The 25,054-nt window shown below is 44.2% G+C and overlaps 2 protein-coding genes across 5 annotated transcripts in view; one reads left to right on the top strand and one right to left on the bottom strand.

Moving 5' to 3' along the window:
* The first annotated feature begins 534 nt into the window (after positions 1–534).
* Positions 535–15,100, top strand: MARVELD3 (MARVEL domain containing 3). 2 transcript variants are annotated; one of them, XM_027978157.2, is made up of 3 exons: positions 535–997; positions 3,731–3,858; positions 13,486–15,100. In XM_027978157.2, the coding sequence occupies exons 1-3, from the start codon at positions 612–614 to the stop codon at positions 14,121–14,123; spliced, it is 1,152 nt and encodes a 383-aa protein (XP_027833958.1). In that variant the 5' UTR covers positions 535–611; the 3' UTR covers positions 14,124–15,100. The 2 variants fall into 2 exon arrangements, with proteins under 2 accessions (XP_027833958.1, XP_027833959.1); XM_027978158.3 differs by lacking the exon at positions 13,486–15,100 and adding an exon at positions 8,950–10,462.
* Positions 15,101–16,864: 1,764 nt separating this feature from the next.
* PHLPP2 (PH domain and leucine rich repeat protein phosphatase 2) overlaps positions 16,865–25,054 on the bottom strand; it is a 63,612-nt gene continuing 55,422 nt past the window's right edge. For all 3 annotated transcript variants that reach the window (XM_015100531.4, XM_042231901.2, XM_042231902.2), the window contains 2 exons: positions 24,154–24,385; positions 16,865–21,828 (listed from right to left, as the gene is read on the bottom strand). In XM_015100531.4, the coding sequence (XP_014956017.2) occupies positions 20,674–21,828; positions 24,154–24,385 (1,387 nt within the window). In that variant the 3' untranslated portion in view covers positions 16,865–20,673. The remainder of the gene's footprint in view (positions 21,829–24,153; positions 24,386–25,054) is intronic.

Genomic DNA, 25,054 nt, shown 5'->3' with positions numbered 1-25,054 from the left:
AATGCGTGAAAGTGAAAAGTGAAAGTGAAGTCGCTCAGCAGTGTCCGACTCTTCGTGACCCCATGGACTGCAGCCTACCAGGCTCCTCTGTCCATGGGATTTTCCAGGCAAGAGTACTAGACTCTTATAAATGCATGAATTGGCCTCAAGTCCCCTAAAATACAGTTGTAAGGACAGCAGGAGAGGGAGGAAGAGAACAACCGCTTGCTGGCTGGCTGAGTGGCTGAGGGAGAAAGCAGATGGGAACACTCTGGAAAAGCAAACCCAAGGTGCTAAGTTGAGGGCACAGTCCCCCGGCCGCCATCTTGAGGGGTCACGGTCCAGATACCTCAGGGCTGACGAGGCACGGCGGGCAGGGAGTAGTCGCGTCCTCAGTGTGTGAAGCTGCACGACGCTCTAGGCTCGCACCCAATCCGGGCTCAAGCGCCCAGAGCCCTGGCCGCGCTCACCTGCTCCCCCTGCCGGCGCGGGTCCTCAGGTGAATGCTCTCCCGGGGGATTAGTGCGCGTGCGCGCAGGTGAGCGTCCCGCCCCCAAGCTTGGCCACCTGCCGTCGAAACTTGTGGATTGTGGCCCTCGGGTCGCTCCGGGGCGGGGACGCGCAACCGGGCCATGGAACAGACGTCGGGGACTCGCGAGTCCCGGGCCCGGCCGAGAGAGCGGGACCCAGACCGGCATCCCCGCCCGGAACGAGACCGCCACCCCGAGAGACAGCGGGACAGAGCCGGGGACCGGCACAGGGAAAGAAACGGAGGCGGGCGGAGGGACGGGGACCGGGACAGGGAGAGGAACCGGGAACCTCGCCAGGACAGGCCCAGGGCCGGGGACCATCGCGGCGGCGAACAAAGAGTTTGGGAAAACTCCCGCCAGAGTCGGACGCGGGACGGACCCCGGCGGCCGACCTGGGACGCGGCCCCGCCCCCCTGGCCCGCGACGTGGGAAACCCCGGAGCCGCCGCCCCTGCGGAAGGAGGGCCTCGGACGCCGAGGACCAGAAAGGTGAGGTGGGGCGGCGGGGCCCTGGATCTCTGCCCTGAGGAAGCCTGGGTCTGAGGCCCGCCTGCCGTCCCAACTACTTGTCCTAGGAAGCGGGTTTAGAGAAAGTGCCATTCTTCCCTTTTGAGCTTTTAGAGGTGACCTAAGGAGGGAAGGAAGACGAGGCCCACCACCACACCCTCTCCCCTCCCCCGCACACACTGCTTGACCCGAACCCGGTTAACAACAGAGACCCACTACCCCTCTCCACTCCCCCCGCCCCACTCCCCGTGGAAAGTGGAAGGGCCGGGGTTCAAGAAAGGACTGCAGGACCGGAAGGGTAAGGAGTAGGAAGGAGATTGTGTCAGGCTCCTCCCTGACACCACCCCATCCCCCACCAGACACACCTATGTGGTCACAGGACTGCCCCCTTGAGGCTTCAGACCCTTGTCCTGTTTTCCAAAACCAGCCCTCCCCGTTCCCTGGAGGTCCAGGCCTAATAAAGTCAGCCCAGTGAAAAGTTAATACCTTAATGTGTAACCCTTTCCAGGGCTATATGCATTTCAAAACCAGACAGCTGGGAGAAGCTAGACTTTTAGCCAAAGAACTGTATGAACCTAAAACTGCATGAAAGGGCAGAGATCTCCCCCATCTTTGTCAATGAGGTCCTTCTGGGCAGCTTCATTCAAATCCCATGATTGTCTCAGACCTCACCCCCCTGAATGAACAAATTTTGCCATCCCTATCTTTAGAACAGAGTTCCCAAAAGGCCTGTGGAGTGACAGCATCATGATGTTTTAGACGACTTGGTGAGCTGGGAGAGAGGGTTAGGATGGAAGGAAGGAAGGAGAGGCAGTATTCCCAGGCCCCACTCTTTCTCTAGGGAAGTGGTCCTTTTCCCATTGGACGTTCTGTCTAGCTCCACAAATATTACTGAATGCCCAGATTAGATGCCAGGAGACAGGCAGGTACTAGAGTGATGATGACCTGCTGGTTTTTGCCGTCATCCCTACAAGGACTCCAGGCTCCTGTCTGCTCTGGGACTTGGAGGCTTTACCCAGTCTCTCTCCCAGTTGTGTCCACAAAGCGGGAAAGCTACTATCCTGAGTTTATGTTAAATTATCTAGAACTAACTAGCCAGGGTGTAACAAAGGATGTGCCCAGTTACAGTCACAGGCACTGGTCATTGTTTCCCTACCTAAAGCCAAACTGCGCTGCAACTACCTGACCTAGGAGACGGAGAAGGCAATGGCAGCCCACTCCAGTACTCTTGCCTGGAAAATCCCATGGACAGAGGAGCCTGGTGGGCTGCAGTCCATGGGGTCACGAAGAGTCAGACATGACTGAGCGACTTCACTTTCATTTTTCACTTTCATGCATTGGAGAAGGAAATGGCAACCCACTCCAGTGTTCTTGCCTGAAGAATCCCAGGGACAGGGGAGCCTGGTGGGCTGCCGTCTATGGGGTCGCACAGAATCGGACACGACTGAAGTGACTTAGCAGCAGCAGACCTAGGAGAAGCCACAACTTCTTTTTTAAATTTCCTTTTAAAATGGTGTCCTGGGCTCCCTGACCACCACAATCACCACTACCCCTGCTAGCCTCAAAGCTAGTGAAGGGAATACTTTAGTTTCTTTTGTTCACAGTTAGTTGGTGGTTTAAAATCAAAAGCCATTTATATGACTCTCCTCCACATAACAAGCATGTATTTAATGGATGGGAGGCAGGGCCAGGGACTACAGAGGTCCATTCAGGATGTCCACAGGACACTGACAAGTAAACAGGCCAATTTGCTGCTCCAGGGGAAACCGATTCAGAGAGAACTGAGCTGGGGCCCTGACTGGGCTCTGGAATGTTTGCCGGAGGAGACAGACTCAAAGCTGAGTTCTGGAGAAGGAGCTCCAGGCTGTTTCTCACGGTGACATGATGACCTAAAAGCATGGGAATGCAGATCATCTTTTGGGGCAGGGAGAGGGGCAGTTCACTATGGCTGGGTCTGTAAAAGTGAGATTGTGAGTGGAGAGTGATGAACAAGGGCCCTCCTGCACTGTGCTTAAAGTTTGGACTTTATGGATTTCGAACCCAAAAGTTACATGATGAGATCTGTGTTCTGTAAGAATCCCTGGAGCCCAGGTAGTAGAATGCAGCCCCTACCATTCACCACAGAATCTTGGACAAAAGCCCAGGATGTGCTGGATAAAGTGATGGGGAAGGTTGGGAGTAGGGGATGAGGAGAAGGAGCAGAATAGAATATGCCAGGGCTGTCAGAAGAAGAGGGAGAGCTATGATGTCCAAAGTTTTCTGTACCACCAGAGCCTAGAGAATTATTGCTGATTCACCTCTTTCCAAAGTAACAAGGGAAGGAAGAGAATGCCAGCCTGGACATCAGTCTTGTGAATGCAAACTAGTTTTGAAGAGAGCCCGTCCTCAATGAACTGAAAAGCTCCCCCAAGTGGTTCCCAGCTACCTGTTCAATAGCCACCCTCCCCGCTTCCCCAGCAGGCCAACAAGCCAGCATGAGAGGTAGGGCTCAGAATTACTGGGATAAGTGATGTACTTAGCAGAATTGGGCCAAGTGTTTGAACACCCTTTGGAGCCACTAAGCCAGAAAATTCTCTGGAGTATGAAAACTGTGGCAGATTTTCTGTGCTGTGCATTCTTTAACCTCTGGGCCCAGCATGAGGTGTCCAGAGTTCTAATACTGAACAGCTATTGAATTTGAAGCCTGCTAATGGCCATGTATGTGTTTGGTTATAGTGAACCCACTTCAGGGAGATACCCACTCTCGAACCCCCAGCCTGGACTACAGGAAGTGGTATATTACCAGTCAGAGGCTGAAGGGCTCCTGGAATGCCACAAGTGCAGATACCTGTGCACCGGGAGAGGTGAGCCATTTTGAAGGCAGACCATTTACTTACCTTTGGTGGTGGTCCAAGGTGGTGGGGCAAAATTTCAAGCAGACCTCCCTTTTGGTTTCCTAGCATTTTTGTTTTCATACCCGCATGAGGATCACATTTTCTAAAAAAAACAAAAAACAGGTGACCGGGTTTCCCATGTTTCTTCTCGGACATGCCTAGGGGTGATGAGACAGTCATGCCTGCAATGTTCACGCTGCAGATGGACCTCCAGGCAGAGCCAGCTCTGAGCTGCCAACTGTCAGAGTGGGGCTCATCAGGCAAGGTGGTCAGAACTAGAGAGGGAAGATGACCTGGAGATGGCAGACAGGTTGAGCTCATGCCACAGGACAGGAGATCTGATGTCCAAACATGCCATCATGGCTTTTAAATGTTGTTGACTGAAACCCACAGTAAGAAATACACACATCATGAACCAACTTCTATCCTGTTTTGTGTTATTAATAAACAAAAAACCACACTTAAGGGACTTCCCTGGTGGTCCACTGGCTAAGACTTCCACTCCCAGTACAAGGGACCTGGGTTTGAACCCTGGTCAGGGAACTAGATCTCATATGCTGCAACTAAGGGTTTGCATGCTGCAACAAAGAGTGAAGATCCTGCGTGCCTCAACTAAGACCCGACACAGCCAAATAAATAAAGGTAAAATAAAATTAAATATTAAAAAAAAAAACTTCTTAGAATCCACAGTTTGAAGAACTATGATTTTAAATAATATCATGTGTCAGCTCCAAATGTAGTTTTCCAGAGTTCCCATCATAGCACCAGGCTTGGCCTTGCCAACAATGAAGAAAATCAGGTTTGTCAGGGTGAGTCCTTATGGCTCACATGATTTGGTGAGAAATTTACCTCAGCTGCCTATGACTAAGAGGGGAAAACTTCTCAGCCTAAGGGGGAGAAATCATGAAACTTACACCTGAAAGTGACCCTTAGAATGATTACAGTGAGATACGTTGTTATAGGATTATGTAGAACTCTTATTGAAGAGTTCTGGGTAATCCAGGTACAAGAATCCTCATTCTAGTTGACATATGTTGGCACACCCCATTGCTTTTAATTCTCTCAACAACTCCTGAGGCTCAGAGAAGTACAGTAAGTTATACAAAGTCACACAGCTGTGAAGTGGAAGAGCTGGAATTGAAACTTAGAGCCTAACGTTAAGGCCTGATATGGTTTATGTGATTGACCTTCTTTTCATGATGATATAAATAGTAGGAACAAGCCAGAGGCTGTTTAACAGGTTTCTCTCTAGAGGTATTCTTCTTTGGTGATTGATTTACCAAGAGAGAGGAGAGGGCCGAGCTTGAGGACCCTGATTTAACTTTGATTGCTTCTGGTTATTTGGCTTTGGGCCTAGAGGTTGGGTTTCTGAGTCAAGATAGTGAAAGGATGGCTCAGCAGTCAGAAGCTAACAAATGAAAGCTTATAAAGATCTCTGGACACACAGAGACCCGTATGTATACACAACGTTGTATTGTTTTGAGAGCAGCAGTCATTGAACACCAGGAACTTGTCTCAGCAGGAAAGGCACACCTGGATAAAGGTCACCTGAAGAATTTCAGCCTTGTCTTAGATCTTCTGTGACTTCTTTTCCTTATCGGTGAAATCACATCCTCCTCCAGCAAACGGGCAAAGAGGGGAGGCAGCTGTGGCTCTGACTTCTTAGGGAGACCCTGCAGTTTGGGTTGAGTCACTCTTAGGAAGTTCAGTGGAACACTGACAAAAATAGATAAGCCCTGAATTCACGGTTTGGGGCAAGACTCCTCAGCTACCAAAATCTTTAAAGGCTGAGGATAAAGATCAGATAATAAGCAAGTACAAATATTACATGTGCATATCAGATCACTAGGATCCTGTGTGTGTATAGGTTTATTATTTGGAGGGATGGTGAGGAGTTACAGGTTCCCTGGGAAGGAGATACATTGCCTGCTCTCCTCCTGGCTCCCTCCAATTTGCATTTGGGGCAGCTTCTCCTTTCCCTTTTTGTCCTTTTCCTCTTCCTTTAGACCTCTGTTGCTCAAATCATAATGGAAAATATCGTAAGAGGAAAATTAGGCCAGTATAACAAGGAAAGTGTGTGTGGTTTTTTTAAAAGGTAATGTTTGCATTCAGCTTGCAGCCTTACTTGCAAACCATCCTTTAAAATTTAATTTCTGTCTCCAAATGTTATAATCTCTATAGTCAGTGGTGGTGTCTGTCATTCAGAGCCTAGAGGTTTAGTTCTGAGATGGCTTCTTACTGCCCATGGAATTGACTTGTGACCATGCTGAAAAGGTTCAGGGGGACAATTGTGGAGATTTTGCTCCTCAACTTGCATTCTCAGTACCCCAGTACCCTTACATTCTCAAAATCCTTACCCAGTGCTTATGGGACTGAGCCTATGTCAATATTTCAAACCAGGGCTGACTCTAAGAGTGTTAACTCATTAACAGATCTGAAATATTCAGCCAGAATCAGAGGAATGAATGACCTGAATGCATAACTGCTTCTTAAGAGAGAAGTGCTGACTCAGTGAGCTAGATCCTTTAAGGGGCAAGTAAGGCCTAGAGAGGCTCTGGGCTTTTATTTTTAAAAGCGTATTACCAGACATCTCCCCCATCCCTGGTGATTGTTTTCTGGTTCTATTTAAAACTACAACAGGAATAAAGAGTTTGTGGAGGCTCTGTCCTCTCCAAACTCTATTAGGAAATACATAGCATATATCTGCTCCATATAGCAAAACACTGCGAAAAGCCTAAATATCCTTTTCATTGAAATTATTTAAATTCATCGTGGCATCCTATAATCCTTTAATGATATAAGTATATTTATATTTGCTATGGCAAAAAAACTGTTCATACTATATTAAGTGAAAAAATGGGTTATATAATAGTAGAGAGAAGAGAACCCTATTCTTACTTAAAAACAAATAAACAGCAAAAATTATGCACATGTGGCAGAAAAGTCCAAAAGAAAAAAAAATGGTAACAGTGGCTTCTCCAGTTTTATTGATTGGACTTTAGATCATTTTTATATGTTCGTTTCATCTAGATATTCTTCTTTCTTTTTTTTTTTTACCATCCTTGTGTGTTACTTTTATAATTAAAACAGTAATGCTGTTTGCATTTTGGAAGGGGGTAGCAGAGTGTAAACATAATACTTGAGAGTGCTTGGTTTCAATTAGCAAATGTGCAAATGTAACACACCTTCATGCTTAGACTACCTGGTGTTTGCTGTTTAGCTGACTCTTAGGGACCCCATGGACTATAGACCAGCAGGCTCCTCTGTCCATGGGATTTTCCAGGCAAGAATATTGGAGTGCGTTGCCACATCCTTCTCCAGGAGATCTTCCCAACTTCCAGGGATTGAACTCATGTCTCCTGCATTGGCAGGCAGATTCTTTACCACTGAGCCACCAGGGGAACCCTAGACCAACTGGACCCAGGCCCAAAATCTGGTTCTGTAAAAGCCAGGGAGATGCAACAGCCTGATCCTTCTGTCAACTGACCCATAGAACCATGCCAGCACATACAATTCCCAGCTTTGTATTATGAAGAGAAAAAGAAGCCATACACAAAAGAGCACATAACTGTATGATTCTATTTGCATGAAATTCGAGAAAGACAAACCTAGTTTCGAATAGCAGAGAGCAGATCAGTGGTGGCCTGAGGAGGAGGGCGAGGGGTTGACCCCAAAGGGTTTTAGGGAACTTTCTGGGAGGATGAAAACAGTCTATATCTTGATCATGATTACATGGCATACACATTTGTGAGACTCTATCAAGCTGTGTGCTTAATGCGGGTCATTTTGTTGTGTATAAGGTATATCACAATAAACTGACTTTAAGGAAAGCACTCAGCTTTGGTAGAAAAGCTGGAGCTCTTTGATTGTCCAGCCAAGGATCCTGAAAAAATCCAGCTCTGGGAAAGTATCACAGATTTGCTCTTGAAAGTGAAAGTGCTAGTGGCTCAGTCATGCCCGACTCTTTGCAATGCCATGGACTGTAGTCTGCCAGGCTCCTCTGTCCATGGGATTCTCCAGGCAAGAATACTGGAGTGGGTTGCCATGCCCTCTTCCAGGAGATCTTCCCAACTCAGGGATCAAACCCAGGTCTCCTGAATTGCAGGCAGATTCTTTACCATCTGAGCCACTACTTCTTGAGTTAAAGTCTAAGAACAGTAAGTTATGTTTTACTGTTTAATTATATTTAATTCAGTAATTAACAATCTTTCCTATCTCTGGTACTTGTGAACCACGATTAATATTTTGATGGATAACCTCCATGCTTTTTTCTGACTTTATTGTAATTTTTAAGCACTATGTTATAATCTTTTTCAAACTTGGAGAAGTTTCCTCTTCCAAACTGAAAGAAAGTCGCTCAGTTGTGTCTGACTCTTTGCAACCGCATGGACTATACAGTCCATGGAATTCTCCAGGCCAGAATCCTGGAGTGGGTAGCCTTTGCCTTCTTCAGGGGATCTTCCCAACCTAGGGATCAAACCCAGGTCTCCTGCATTGCAGGTGGATTCTTTACGAGCTGAGCCATAAGGGAAGCCCAAGAATACTGGAATGGGTAGCCTATCCCTTCTCCAGCAGATCTTCCTGACCCAGGAATCAAACTGGGGTCTCCTGCATTGCAGGTGGATTCTTCACCAGCTGAGCCACAAGGGAAGCAAATTGAAGATGGCCACAAAACATCTAAAGAGGACGTAACTATTTTTTCAGCCTTTGTTGCAGGGCAGGGCTATGGCAGAGAATCTTCTTGCCTTCCATAAACAACACCTTTCTTCCTGCTCCCTGGCCTGACTTCTCCCCTCATTGTCCTGCAGCCACCTGGACCAGCTGCTTTGCTGTTTTTAGAGTTACCCTTTTCAGTCCTAAGTATCTCTGACATAATTTCTGGATTCCACGGTTCCCTGCTACCATCTAGTGCTAATCCTGCAGCTTTGGCTGCCCAGGCTTTCCAAGGGGCAGAAGAGCTGGCTGTGGCATGAGCTGTCACTGGGAAGATAAGCCTTGAGGTGGAAGTCTTCAAGTGTAAAACAGCATCTCTCAAAATGGTAACACGCCCTTCTTTTGCAGCCTGCTGCCAAATGCTGGAAGTTCTCCTGAACTTGCTGATCCTGGCCTGCAGCTCTGTGTCTTACAATTCCACGGGGGGCTACACAGGCATCACCAGCCTGGGGGGAGTTTACTACTACCAGTATGGAGGGGCTTACAGTGGTTTCAGTGGTGCTGATGGGGAGAAAGCACAGCAGTTGGACATTCAGTTCTACCAGCTAAAGCTGCCCACGGTCACTGTGGCGATGGCCTGCAGCGGAGCCTTCATGGCCTTCTGCTGCCTCCTCCTCACCCTGGGCGTTCTGCGGGTGCCGTGGCACTGCCCCCCGTTGCTGGTGATTGAAGGTGTGCTGCACATGCTTATTGCCGGGGCATACATCCCGGCCTTGTACTTCTATTTCCACAACCTCTCGGCTGCCTACGCCTCTCCCTTGTGCAAAGAGAGGGAGGCACTGTACCAGAGCAAAGGATACAGTGGCTTCAGCTGCAGTTTCCATGGGGGAGACATTGGTGCTGGAATCTTTGCTGCCCTGGGCATTGGGGTCTTTGCAGTGGGAGCCGTGCTGGCCATCAGGGGTTACCAAAAGGTCAGGAAGCTGAAGGAGAAGCCTGCAGAAATGTTGGAGTTTTAGGCTTTTTAAAACATTCCGTCAGACTTGAGTGATGGAAGTTACTCTGAACTACCATCTTTCATGGAATGCTTTGTTGTAGAACTTGCCAGCCCTCAGGAGGTAAACAGTCCAGCTTTGGTTTGCTGGGCCAAATTCCAGGGTACTTGGAACAGCACCGCCTGATGTAATAAACCCTGGTTCTGGAGCTCTCTTTTGGTGAGGGACTGACCAAAATGACTTTTAAAAACAAAGATGAAAATAAAACAATAAAAACACACCAAAACCAGAGCCCAGGAGCCACAAGGAAAAGGCATGTACTGTGGCAAAATGCACTCTTGATTGAATAAAGGGAGATAACCAAGGGTACTTGAAGAACCTTATCCTCAGTGAGCATGAAAAGCCACATAAACATGAAAAAACATTTCAGCCTTAAGTCATCTAAACACAGCTGTCTCAAGCAGATTAGCCTCAAATTTTTTCCTTACTGAATTCTAGGTTCTTCACTTCCTTAATGCTCTGGGTGAGGGCGAGTGGGGATGCTGGGGAGACCACTTCTGTGAGATTTAAGTTGGAGGAGACGTGGGCTACGGAAAGAGGAATCAGATTATTTCACAGGGTTGCAAAAGAGGTTTTCTAACAAACCCTCTTACAATGGCCTTGAAAGCTCAATACGTTTTTTGTACCTCTTGTAAATGTACCATTGTACAACAGATTCAACTTGACAACCAGAATTCAGGATCCATCCAGAATCAAAGAATGTAAAATCTTTCCCAGCAGAAGAATGCTACTTTTGGCCAGACAACCTCATGAGTTCTTACTGCATGTTAAATTAGGACTTATGGCCCATTATAATATATTCTTGGTACAAGTGAATATGTTCTTTGCTTTATGTGACACCAATAAAAATCCAAAGAAAAAATTTTGATTTGGAGGTGATGGTTCTCTTTACATTTATAATATTATTTCCTTACGTGGCACATATAAAAGGTGAGTTCCATTTGGGTTTACAAAAGGAAATACGTAAATTTGCTTGTATATGATTAGAAAGCTTCTTGAAGAATATATAAGAAAGTATTAACAGTATTTGCTTTTGGAGAAGAGTTTTAATTCGATTAGCCACAGAAGCAGCCTCACCCAAAAAAGATGCTATTTTACAACAAAAATCTATTTGTTTCAGTTTTTATTTCCCTCTACAGCTTATCCCTAACTGCTAGCTCTAGTGGTGGTTGTGGTTTAATTACTAAATCCTGTCCAATTCATGGCTACTCCATGGACTGTAGCCCACCAGGCTCCTAGTAGGCCACTCTTTTCTTTTCTCCTGATGTCTGTGAATCTTTCTGCACTAACTGCATGCTTGGAAATACTTGAACCTGTTCATTGTTTTCAGCAAAGCCAGGTAGGCCAGTGCTCTGAGTAATACCCAGTGGCCATATTTCTTCATCATTGGACCTGGCAACAGACCGCTATTCCTCTTGCTTGTTGTAGTCAATGGAGTGGCTGACAAGATCTAGATATATTCCATGCCAGGCTGGCAGATATGTGCTCTGTGTATTTGACTCTGCTGTTTTGGCAGAATCTGTCCTAGAAGGAGAGGTTCAGGCTGCGCACGTCTTGTATTAGCACAGAATTCCTGCTTCCCTTCAGAGGGTGAGAGATTAATTGCATGCAGAAGGAAAACCAAGGCAGAGAAAGGTATGGTTAGGGGAGATAGCTACTCCCCATGAATTAGAATGATCTCTGGGTCAATTCGCTGTAGGGAGAGAGTAGCCAGTAGTTTATGGTGCCTGGGGTAGGAGTATGCAGTTCTGGTCTGATGTTATTTTCAAATTTAAATTAGAGGAATGTAGCTTCTCAACTCTCAGAGTCCTTAATTATTGCTACTTCTGTCCTGTGGGCCTCCTTGGAATTTGTGTGGGCCCAGCAGGAGATGGAATCAGCAAGCCCAGTAGCTGTTGCCTAAATACTTTAGACACACTGGTCTTTAGCTGCTCAGTTTATAAACACTGTGGTACCCCTTTGTGTATTAGAGGGTTTTTCTGATTTCTGGAATTCATGCTTTTCATAAACTTGTCCCATTTCCTAAAATCTCTTACTAATCCTCTTTCATTTTATAAATGTTACTAGGTAGCATCACCATCCACTTGCATAACATTTTATGATTTTCCAGATATTTTCACATACTTGCTTTCATCTGGGCTTCACCCCAGCCCTGTGGGTAAGACAAACGAAAGAAGGCATTACCTTCATTTATTTGTCAGATGAAGTATCTGAGGCTTAGAGCCAATGACTTGGGCACAGTCACAAGGCAGCAAAGAGCGGGGAAGTGAGCCTGCACTCCCACTCTAAGTTCTTATGCTTTCCTCTTTGTTTTCATCCCTGACACCTGAGGGAACCACAGGAGACCTTCTCCCAGGAATATGCCTCACAAGAGGCTGAGGTCCCCTTCAGGGAGAAATGAAGGGTGAAGGGTGACTCTGGACAAGATGACGTTTATCTCCATTCACCTGCTGGTGTCTCCTGCCTCGTGGCATTTGTGGGTTCCTTAAACTTGTAAGAACCCCCCAGGTGAACAGGCTAGGTATCCAGCAATAGGATCCTGGTTGAGTAGACTGGTCCACCCACAGGTGGGGTTGGAGGGCACGTCACAGGACACGGGGACCCTTTTGGCTGATCTGAAAACATCTGTAGGAATGAGTCAATGAAAAAAGCACGATGCAGAGCAGTGTGTGTGGTGTGCTCCCAATGACACTAGCAGGGGAAGGGAGGGGTGAAATTCAGACTCAAATATTTTTATTTGCATAAAGGAACACTGGAAAGTTGTATTAGAAAACACTGAAAGTGGTTGCTGGTAGAGAACAGGGTGGACAGTGACATGGGTGAATTTTTTTCAGTTTACAATCTTTTATGTAACTTCTATTATTTTAAAACCTTACAATTTGAAATAATTATACATTCATGGAACACCGCTAATACAGCACAGTACTGCACTGCGTGGCATGAACTCAGTTTACCCCAGTGGTGACTATAATACAGTATCACAACCAGGACACTGCCAATCTTCAGAGCTTTTGTTTGTTTGGGATTGACCAGTTTTATATGCACTCAAATCTGTGTGAATGTAGGTCTCTGAGGTTTCATCACACGTGCACATTCGTGTGAGCACCACAGTCAGTTGCAGAACTACCCCATCATCAGGCATCTCTCTGGCTCCCCCACTCACAGTCCCACCCCTCCTCCCCTTCCCCACCGCCACTCATCCCCATCCTCCGACAACCATCAATCTGTTCTCATTTTGAGACTGTTATGTAAATGGAATCATACAGTATGTAACCTTTGGAGTCTGGCTTTTTCTTTTTTCCACTCATTATGAATCCCTTGAGATCCATCCGAGCTGTTCCAAGTATCAACTGCTCATTCCTTTTCACCGCTGAGTAGAGTTTCCCCTTGGGAGGGCTGTACCAGCTTGTGTAACCATTCACCCATTGGAGGGCATTTGGGTTTGCTCTGACATCCATGTACGTTTTTTTGTAGACCTAGGTTTTCATTTCTTTAGGATGAATGCTCAGGGGTACAGGTTGCAAAGTCACGTGGTTAAGTGTATGTAGTTTGCCAAAACTTTTTCCACAATGGCATTTTGATTTTTCAAACACTAGTGCTAAAACAAAATAAAAAACAGGGACTTCCCTGGAGGTCCAGTGGTTAAGATTCTGTGCTTCCATTGTAGGAGGCATGGATTTGATCTCTAGTTAGGAAAGTTCCACATGCCACATGGTGTAGCCAAAAAGAAAGCCCCCCAAGATGAACCAAAAAAAAACCCAAAACCAAGGATGTTAATGTTGAATCTGTGTCCTCACAATCAGCTCACCGATGTTATTTCTCTTGTCTGACCTAGGGAGCTTTCCTGGGTGAGTGATCAGTGTTAAATCCCCCATCTTTCTCCTCCTAGGTGTGATACAGATAGTGGAGGTGATACTGAATGGGATGGTTCTCATGTGTATCGTGGCCTCCTACTTTGTCCTGGCCGGATTCAGTGCCAGCTTTGCCAGTGGCGGCGGCTTTGGGAACAACTATTACTCACCATTTGAGGGCACCGAGCTGGAGCAGGTTCGGCAGCTGGACCAGCAGTACACAATCCTCCGGGCACCCCTGATATATGGCGGCGTGGCTGTTTCTCTGGGGCTCGGTGTCCTCACCTTGGGTGTTTTACTCCAAGGAGCCAAAAGTCTACATAAACTGCCAGGGAAGTGGCTCCTCCTGGAGGCCATCTTCAGCCTCCTGGCGGCAGTGGGCTACTGCGTGGGCATCGGCATTTACCTCCACACAGCCTTGCAGATCAATGCCACAGACACTTGCAGAACAAGAGAGAGGGTCTATGCCCGCAAGGGTCTCACCTGGATGAACTGCCAGCTGGCAGGCACCGATGGAGCAGCTGCCACCTTTGCTTGTCTTCTGGTGGTGATGTATGGTGCCAGCGTGGTGCTGGCCCTGCGGAGCTACCGAGAACAGAAGCAGTACAAGGACAGCCAGGAACAGCAGAGAAATCACAATGATGCACCAGAATACGTGTGGTCTGGAGTACTCTGAGATCCACTGGAACCTAAAGTCAACCCACCTTGTTTCTCTCAAAAAGATGGGTCCATTAAAATTGCACTTTGGTTTTCACATACTTGATTTCATAAATGCTCCCTCTGGAACCAATACAAAGCTAGATGATCATCCCATTTTTCTATCTGTGTCTTTATTTGCTGAGAGTGTGCAAAAAATACCTCCACCTTTACTACAAAGAGCAACATTAGGAAGTCTGCATATATGCTTATGGTTTGGCTCTCTTGCCAAATGGTAAGGTAATAATAATAGCTTAAATATTAGCCAGAGGAATTCTGAAAGATGAAAATAACACATCAGGCAGTAGCAGGCAGTAGAAATATCTTGCCTGTCTGAACTAAAGTCATTAAGAAAAACATGCCATTTTCCCCTATATATGATCCCAGGGGAGTGATTTTAAAGCCTTTGTGTGGTTAGATTTCAAACAAGTAATTCCATTCTCTCTCCCTAGAAGAAAACTCTCCTGCCCACTAGATAAGATAGTGTGCCATGACCCCAAGAAGCCTTCCTCTATTAGAGATGGGGGGCTGGATCCCTGATACCTGAAGGCAAGTGCTTTTAGCATGCATGGTCCTCCTCAGGATTCCTGTGCTAGGGCTCAGAGAAGATGGTTTTTGCCACCCTTGCAGGTTAGTTTCTTTCTAAAGTTATTTGATTGGAATTTACTTTCCTGGAAGATTTTATCATTTCCTGAAATATGAGGCCTCCAAACAATGAGAAATAACTCATAAACTTCTTATAACATGTTATTCAGCTGAATGCAAAGATAAAGCAGATGATTTTCCTGGAATATACAGGAATATTGGAGGCATCTTTATTTCTGCATCCCTTCCAGTGCCCTACAGATTAGGCTTTCAAAGGTTAATTATAAATTCTTCATGATCCTGAATTGTTTCTGTAATACAACAGTTCATTAACATAGAATCTCAAAAATAAAGTTCTTTTGATAATTTTAATCTAAAGTTTTATATCTCTTCTTATACTTTACAACTAGTCTTGGATATTCAGTTCATGTGGGATGCAACTAAACATGTTCTTATTAGTTTTTTTTCTAGTTGCCATATTTTTTCATAACTTATTGTCATGAGATTAAATAAACTCAAAATGAATTTTAAGTACATTTCTAAAAACAGAAAATTTGACAAATCTCAGACTGTCTATACAGTTAGTAAGAAATCAGCCAACATAAGCCTGTTTCAACATATGCCAAAATAACTATGAAAACAACTGTCAACATCATCTCCTCTGACATGGGCTGGACATTTTTACTCCTGCATGTTTGCTTGCTCTTCTCCCTGGAATATACCGTCTTTTCTCTCACCTGTTAAATCCGTCCTACTCTTAATTCTTATAAAACCTACCCCAGGCAAAGGATCAAAACTAAACCTTGTACAGAAATGGGGAAAAAAAAAATCTAGATTATACTTTTACAAAAAGTAAAGCTTGGAGGAAAACAATCAACTAGAAGTCCACATTGTGACCTTAAAATACAAACACCTATGCCACAGAACGAAGCTTCGGCTCCACCACCTTAGCCCAAGGCAGTGGCTGGAGTCCTGGCAGTTTTGACTGAGTGGTAAGACAGGTTTAACAGCAGCAAAAATCAAACAACCCATTGCCTACCCCAAGCACCCCCCAACCCCACCAAAACTTCCGAACACACACTATTCTCACGTAGGATTTATTCCCTGAAGTATGTCCTGAGATGTTTGCCACGTCTGGGTCAGGGGCTCGGGAAAATGAGGACTTCCGCCTCTGTGACCCCCATATGGTGCCCAGGCCCAGCTATACAGCACTGTTCCAGCTCAGTTCCTCTCATCATTACACTACAGTAACACTCCCATCACATTCAAAACGCCTTAGCCAAACTTGCCTTACTACCACTTAGCAGGTCAGTCGGTCAAGGTTTCTTACATTTCACAGATGAAATGAAGGCTCAGGAAGGCTTAAGTGGCTCACCCAATGGTTGACATTTCATTGTCACGACTGCTCAGTGCCAGGTCCAGTGCTGAGCTAAGGAAGTATTTGTTGGCATCATCTCATTTTAACTCAGCTGATGACTCTTATTTCCATTCAACATCAAGAAAAAAACTGTGCCTGGGGAGATGAACTTGCCTAAAGTTAAATCTTTTATAAGTAGCAGAGGCAAAACTCAGACCCCGTGGATCACACACTGAAACATGTTCCAGTGTTCTTGTGATGTACCAGGGAAACTGTCACATGAAGTACTTAGGCCACCCTGGAATAGGTGGGTTTGTGTGTCATGGAACTGAGGTATGAAAGCAGGTGGCGGCATTGGGCCCAGCACATTAGAAGTGTCATAAATTCTGCTAAATGAGGAGGAAACCTGCAAAATTATTTCAACTGGGCCTTTATTTGGAGTGAGAGGTAGCTAATCTTGCTTGGACATCCAGAAATTATGGGAGACAACCAATAGGGAGAGGGAAGGGGAACAATTTAGAGGCTTACCTAGATCAGAGGTATTGTGAGCCAAAACTCACTGCCTTAAAGTCTAACACCAAAGCCATAAGGACAGACATGATGGCCAGATTATCCACTTAGTTCCACTGTATCGTCGGTAGCTCTGTGGTTTAAGAGGAGCTGTAGATTATTCACAAGTTGAGTTCCCTTTCATCAGCTAATAACCTGCATGGAAATAAGGACCATGCTTCTTGTCTTTGGGATTTCTTTAAACATATAAACCAAGTCAGAATATAATATTTCTTAATGTAAAAAACTTTATTGCTATTTCAGCTTAAAAGGTGATCAAAAATATTTATTCTTGCCTTAACTCATAGCTTCATATTTGTCATGGAATGTGATTTCACTTATCTTCCCCTAAAGCAAGAAAAAGCAGAAAAATCCTAAAGGTGCTTTTGGTTAAGAAACTAATTCTACATACAAGTTAGAGAAAATTACAGTTTCATGCTAAAATAAAGTACTTATAAAATAACAGGTATTCCATTTTAAAACAAAGCCATGAAAAAGATATTCCATTTTATTTTATTTATTATTATTGTTATTGTTATTTTTATTTTTTTACAAACAATAGATTTGCTGCAACATGCTCTGGCTCATATTATTGAATTAAAAAATTTAACACATTTCAAAAATATCAAAAATACACTATAATGAGTCTTAGGACTACAATACGACAATGATTGCACAAAACCATAAGATATGAACTCACTGTCTGGATGACCTCCACTGGCAACAGTGAGAGAAAACTCTATAGCGTCTGGGAGAAGTGCATGAAATTTAGAATACAAGGAGCTTATGTGTGACTGAATGATCACCAAATGAGGGAAACAGAGCAGGATTTACTGTAGCTGCTTTTCTCAGTCTAGAAAGTGCTTACCCAACTATGGGGCAAAAGTCACTAACTGGAGAGAAAGATTAACTTGCCTCCATGAACCGGGGAGTCTGAGAGGCCCCGCCCAGAGGGAAGTAAAAAAGTGACACAAGACAGTTCTAGAGTGATGCTGCAGACATCACTGAATGGCTTGGAGACTATTTAATAATTGGTATGTTTATCGACAACAGCCAAGTGCTCCCTGTGGAGGTCTCTTCATTAGTGATTATTGAGTAGACAGAGGAGGGGAGCCTGTGGCTTCCAAGTACCTGCTTTTGCTGAGAGCTGACATGGAAAGAAGGGCATCATCTGATATTCAGCAGATCAGCCAAACCTAACTGGCTCCATCTCCTAGAAAATAGCACTCGCTACAAACAATTAAAATAGCACCCAATGATTACCAAGCTGCTCGTGTTGGTTCTTCTATACATCAGGAAAATGAATTCATCAACTTATTGCACATACACTCTACAGTAGTATAAGAAAGCCCTCACTTGAATGAGGAGTAATAATTCAATGACTCTATGGTATCACGGTAGCTTTATGACATACTAGCATTCAAATTTTCAAATACATTTCCAATCCATCTGGATAAGAATAAAAATACCATGGCTGCCAAGACGTGTATAGTTTCCTTTCTTCCATGGGACTCCTGGACTGCTCCCATAAGCAGGAGTGATGTTCTTTCAGAAACTCTCTTTAAACAGCTCCATTAAATGGGAGGTATACACAGGGACCTGAGAATTGTGCAGAGGCCGGGACCTCTGGGCTAGAGATCAACAGGCCTCTGCCCACCTGGGGAACGCGTCCTCTGGGTAAAGTCCTGGGAAGCAGATTACATTCACCTGGAGACAGATTACTGGCTTTCACCATCTGACAACCTAATCAGCTCACACAGTAAGTGTAAATGACTTCATAGGTCAAGAGGGTTCTGTGTATTTTTGGTGATGGGCTATGGCCTTTTCATCCTCTGTTTTAACAAATAGCAATTATAGAGGGAAGTGAATCAAAGGAACTTACAAAAAAAGCAATCAGTTTTGGTACAGCCTATATTAAAAGATTTTCATACAACCTAATGTTTCCTGAACATAAACCTGGGACATAAACATAAAAGAACACTGGGAATTTGAAGGTTCTTCTGATTACCAAATAAATACATTTACTTTCAGTTAAGTAGTTGCATAACTGGGCTTTGTAGTGGTTCCAATTAGCATAGGGTGGGAAACAAAGAGACAAGAAACAGTTCACAGACAAAGGACAATTTTAAAAAGCCTATACTATTAAAGTGGTATCGTCCCAAAATAATTTTCATCACTATCATCTTGGGTTTTCCCTTCATTTTTCCTTCATTTCTCCCCATTTTCCCATAAAAAAATAAGGCGGCAACACACTATTGTTCCCATCTTTCTTACAGCACCTGAACTTTGTATGAACCATATTATGTTCCCCACTTCAAATCAAGACCTGAGTTCTACAATTTTTCAGTAGCTAACAAGTAGTTTGACACAGAAAAAAGTGTTCCTGACAATTTGGGGACTCAAATTCATATCTTAGAGAGGCTGAACACCAGACACTCATTGGTATGGAATCTTCCAAGAGTGTGTACCCCACTGACACATACACATGGGTACAGGCCTCTGAGAAGATGAGGATACCTATCTGTGGAGAGGTCATCTGGTTTTCTACTACTGCTTCAGCAAAACTTAAAACCCCCAACATATGTATGTATAGAGCAACCCTATCTTTAACATTTCATTTGTCATGAAACAGATTTAAAATGATTCTACTCTATTTTCTTTTTAATTGTCAAAGTATTCTAAAAATTCAAAGCACATTCCCCACTGGGTAAAATTAAGCATGTCAAAACTTGTAGGAACAGAAATATGGAAGGAACTGCATTTTGCTAGGCTTACATGGAATGTGCAAAAAAAAAATCAGTAAACCAGGTTTTCTGTAAGCTTAGGATTTTCTCAATCAAGTTTTTCAGAAATTGAGCCCAGTACTGTCAAGCCATGTGAGGTGGATAAGCATTTTCAGAAGACTCTGTTAACCATTAAAAGTTGAAACTTAACTCACTCCTAATGTTTTAGAAAACCATCTCTAGGCTCGAGCATGAGAGAAGGAACTTGTCTAACTGGAAGCTCCATCCATCCATCTGTTCTCATTCAGCCTCAGTCTATTCAGAGTCATCTGCTGTAACTCAAGGTTACTTGGATGTGAGAAGCAGCATCAGCCTTGGGCCCTGCGTACTAGAAGGCTGACTGCCAGCTCCACCTCATGTTATGCAAAGAAGCCAATCTCCAAATGCCTCTCTTGTGATCTTCTGGGAGATTCCTAGCAGGTGTCGCATTTGTCAGTTATTCTCTTTTTGTGATTTGGGGGAAGTAGTCTTGTTCTTCACCCCTTCCCCATCTTCATCCCCCAAAGAAGATCCTACTCCCCTGTTTCTCAGGAACTTTCACAGTCTGACATCCAACAGTCCATTTCCCAGGGCCCTTTCTCGTACCCTCACAGCTGGCCCCAACTCCCGATGATCATCCTGCCTACGGACAAAGGATCCAGGCTGCCTCTAAGAAGATTGGCTCGAGTGCAGATTTGAAAATAAAAAGTTCACAGTCAGTGGAAAGTGCTCTCATTACATCACAAACATAAATTATCCGTTTGATTGGTTCTACATTTCCAATAAACATCATTTCAATAGGCTGTATTCTCGTAGAGAAGAAGGAAAAGCCATGTGACTAGTCACATCACATCCCATCAGGTTGAGATAGAAGGTGATTTCTCTGTCACAGAGATCCATCAGCAGCAATCAGTAAAAGGAACCAATCTTCAGTTATTCCTCCACAGAAATAGTCCCTTTCCTGCCCAGGCAGGCAAATTCTCAAAATTATCCTAGGAGAGAAAGGGTTAATGGCAGGTGGTAGGACTGATACAGAGTGATGCCTGCCTGCTCCCCAGGAACCCTGGGGATCCCTATGCAGGTTAAATGTGAAACTTAACACTGATGGTGTTGACTAGCTTATCCAGAGCAAGACCCTGACAGCTCTCACCATTTCCACCTCTGAGATCCAGCCCCCTCTCATCTGTGGTTTAGAGATACAGAGGCAGAACGCCCCGGCAGGGTCCCCTACCCTACACCACGCAGCCTCGCGCGATGCCATGGCCTCTGGGGGAGGACTACAGAGCCGTGTCAAACTCCTCCGGGAGCTCGGTCCGATCCTCTTCACTGGGCTCAGGCTCGTGCCTGCTTTCCTGGTGGTGTTTCATTTGTTCCTTCACTTCTTCTTCTAGGTCATGAGGTATGACAAACTGGTCCTCTGGCTCCAGCTGAGTGGGGGCAGCAAAATAGCCGGTTTTCTTCTTGGGTGCTTCAGTGGCCACCTCGATGAGGTTCAGGCTGTCTTCCAGGGGTACGATAGAGCCATTGGAGAGCTTCTTTCCATAGAGACAGGAAGTAGAGGGAGACTTCTGTAACTCCGTCCGGTCTTTGCTCACTGGCAGGAGGATGCCACTGTTCACACTGTTCTGTCTTCGGATCCCAAATAACGATCCTCTAGCACGGTCCTCGGGGCACGGGGCAGGAGAATTCTCTGGAAGGGTAGGCGAGTTCTCAAGATCCCTCCCCCGACAGCAGTGGATATCTACTTCTACTTCCACCTTGCTGCCGTTTGTCATGACCCCTTCTACCGGCTGATCATCATCACTGTCCAGGCCATTGTCAGACTGGTTACTCGAGAAAGTCGCACAAGAGGGCTGGCGTTGGAACACCCCCGAAGTAGGTGCCGGGTGGAGGCTGCATCGCCTCTCTGGCCTCGGAAGCAAGCCAGCATCCAGGCCAACAGTGTTATGTTCATCAGAAGCAGTAGACCCCACCTCGCTGCTCACCTCTGAAGTGGACATCTCGCTACTGAACTCAGAGGCAATACCACTACTGGAGGAAGGAGTGGTCGGCTTGGGTGGGTCCTTGATGATGGCAGTTGAAGCAAAACCCATAGGACCTGGGAGCGTGAGCCCATTCATTTCACAAGTACAGCCTTCCTCACCAATGTTCAAATAAACCACCATCGCCCCCACATTGTCCTGACAACCATAGCTCTGGGCTAATGTGCACAGCTTCTTGGCAGCTGCTAATGGGTCTTGCACATGGCGTACTGCGTTGACTGCTTCTGTATATGACAAGTGTTCCCACAATGCTTTGTTTCCCAGAATTAGCAGCTCATCCTGAATGGTGAGTGGAGTGGAAGATATGTGGGGCTTGGGAAGGATCCAAGGGTAGAGGTATGTACAGCCCAGAAGCCGGGTACAGCAGGTCACCCCATTCACTTTGTTGTCCTAGAGATAAGCAGAATGCAAACTTTGAGAAACAAGCAACAGTGACACACAATTTTATATCTTTCCAGATCACAACACTTAGGGCTCTACAATAGAATAGAGTTAACATGTTATATGGTTTTCTCCTAGAGTCTGTGTAATTTTAAGTGGATTTACAAAAAATAAATGTATAGAATTCCAAAAGGACAGAATATCAAATGGGTATTATACCACTAATAGTTGAGAGGACTGAGTTAAAACCAATAAAAACTAAGTGGTTAAAAGGCACCTCCATCTCAAAAGATATTCGCTCTAACATTAAGTATAGGCCTCAGCATGTTCTTAAATAGAGACACACATCTGTTAGGAAAATAATAAGCAAAACTATCATTAATTCTCCATCACTCGTATTCTGGCAGGGGCCAAAACTCAGATGGGTCACTAAAAATGACTTCTCATTTAAAAGCAGAGTTGGGGGATTTTTCTGGTGGTTCAGTGGTTAAGACTCCACACTACCAGTCCAGGGGACCCAGATTCGATCCCTGGTCAGGTAACTGGATCCCATATGCTGCAACTAAGACCCAGCACAGCCAAATAAACAACAAAGGCAGAGTTGGGACTGAAGATATTAACTGGGTAAGAGAATCTTTATAGCTAAAGCACTGAATAATCCCTGAAGTCATTTGGCCTAGAAAAGGAAAGTTTGAATCCATGGTATAATTTACCTACTCTCTAAGGGTCATATTAAGAATGATATAATTATAGACTCAGAGGAAAAGGAATAACCCTGGTTGCAAGCTGGGCATGTTCATCTGCCAGATACTTCATACTGATTTCTTAATAGAAAACCAAACAAAACCACCTAAGCCCTCAATATATTAATTTCATAGCTGCAGTCATTCTTTGGGTGAAAATCCTGGCACTCTTATTTATCAGAACTTGTCACAAACTCAAAATTTATCATTTTATTTTCCTCATCTGTGAAATAAAAATAAAAGCACTTCTTTCATGGGGGTTATTGTGAAGGTTAAACAAAACAATGAAAGTACAATGCTTAAGCAGGTAACAAACAGTACATGTCTATAATTATAAAAATGTTTCCTACTTGTCTAGGATTCCCTAAGAAAAAATCTTAACAGCATTAATTAAATTATGTAATAGACTAATCAAATAAAAAGTTATCTTTTATCTTTCATTTGTTCTGACTAAAAGACCCTCCTAAGATCATAGTTCCAGAATCTTCACAGATAGCATGAACCACATTAGAAGGATAATTTTTTGGTTTTGTGCTTCCTTAGATGGAATCTTTTAGACAGTCTTTATTGTAAAATTCTGACAGGACAGCCCAGAAGTGGACCCACACAAATAAGAGTCCACTGATCTTTGACAAGGAGCTAAGGCAATTTGCTGCTGGGACAACTGGACATTTACATGTCCAAAAAAAAAAAAAATCTGGACATGGAGCAAGCTACACTTACTAAAAAAAAATTAATTCAAAATAAATTACAGATCTAAATGTAAAAGACAAAACTTCTAGAAGACAACACAGAAGAAAATCTAGGTGTCTTTGGGTTGGGCAATGAGTTTTTAAATACAACACCAAAAGCATGACCCATGAGGAAGAAAACTGGTAAGTGGGACTTCATTAAACTAAAAACTTCTGCTCTGCAAAAGATACTACTAAAAGAATGAAAGACATGCCACAGACTGAGAAAATATTTGCAAAACATTTCTGATAAGGACTTGTATCCAAAATACACAAAGAACTCAACAGTCAAGAAATAAACAATTAAATACGGGCACAAGATCTGAACAAAATTCTGCTTTGCTTTGCAGTAAACAATGTTCACATGTAATTGCTAAAGTCTCTTTGAAAGCAAAAGTCCTATGCTAACTTCTGAAAAAGGAGAAGAGTTATGAAATACTAGAAATATTGATGCTTCTTTATTAAAAAAAAAAAAAAAAACAGAATATATTCAGCCATAAACAGGAAAACTACTGTGAAACTTTGCACTTCAGAAGAGGGATCACCCAAACTATAAAACTTTTTCTTCTTGTTTTGGAATAAGAAATCAGATGAAAATTAACTAAGGAGGACATTTGCATTTATTTTACATGTTAGGTATAAGTCTAAAGACCACAATTTAGGATTTTTCATTTTTAATTACTTTGCTCTTTCTTTCTGCTAGTCATTAGCTGCTCATTAGATTTTCTTCTGTTACTATTATCTGGATTGAGTACAATTTACAAGGCTTGATAGGAAGAAAATGGACTTTCTTTGTTCTATGTAGAATAGCATTCATTGGATTCGAGGAGCAGAAGTGAGTGGTGGCGAGTAAGATTCACCTCTGTTATGATGGCTTTTTGGTCCTTCACCCTCTGAGCCTCCTCTGGATCCTGTTCCAGGCTGAAGACTTTAGAGAGTGGCACTGGCCTCCCACCTCGACACAGGACTGCTTGGCATGTGCCAACATTAGCCACAGTCAAGCTAAAGCTATTCATTGGATCGGCAGTGTCAGGACGGATGTAACAAAGGAGAGCCGAAGAGCCTAGTTTCTGGCCAGCCATTCCTAATTTCCTGTTTAGAAAGAAAAGAAAATGAAAACACAGCTAGTTTTACAAGAAAGCAGCAGTCCTTCATATCCAAGACTTCCTCGTTTTTCTGTTGACCATGAACCCACCTCACCCTCATCCATCTTGATATAAGTGATGATGGTGAAGAGAGCTTTGCCTTCTACTCTTAGCTAAAAAATTTTACCAAAAGGGTGGGGGCAAAGACGACAATAAAGAGGTAACTTTCTCTGCTGCTTCTGATTGATCATAATCAGCAATAACCTAACTCAGTGGCTTCCAACTGAAGCAAATCAGAATTACCTGAAGTGCTTGTTAAGTTTCTGATTCAGTGGGGGAAAGGGCTGGCCCAGTAATCTACCTTCCAGCAAGTTTCTGGTGATGCTGAGGCTTCTGGTCCTAGAACAACACTCTGAACCACTTACTTGGGTTGTAAGTTCCCCAAAAGAAGGCCCATAGTTTTCCTTCTATTTCTCCCATGCACATGGTGTCTATCCCCAACCCCCAGCACTTGGTACACAATGCTAAGCACAGAACAGATGCTATCAGAAAGATCTGGTTTCAGATTCCAGCTCTCCCATTTATGGGCTATAGATTTTCAGCAAGTTAATGCTCCAAGAAATTTTTCCGATTAAAATACTCACCTCCTCGGCTTATTTAGAAAATTAAAGATACA

This window comes from Ovis aries, chromosome 14 (assembly GCF_016772045.2).
Source record: "Ovis aries strain OAR_USU_Benz2616 breed Rambouillet chromosome 14, ARS-UI_Ramb_v3.0, whole genome shotgun sequence".
Taxonomy (NCBI): domain Eukaryota; kingdom Metazoa; phylum Chordata; class Mammalia; order Artiodactyla; family Bovidae; genus Ovis; species Ovis aries.
The sequence above is the reverse complement of the archived record's forward strand: the minus strand, read 5'-3'. Positions and strand labels throughout refer to the sequence as shown.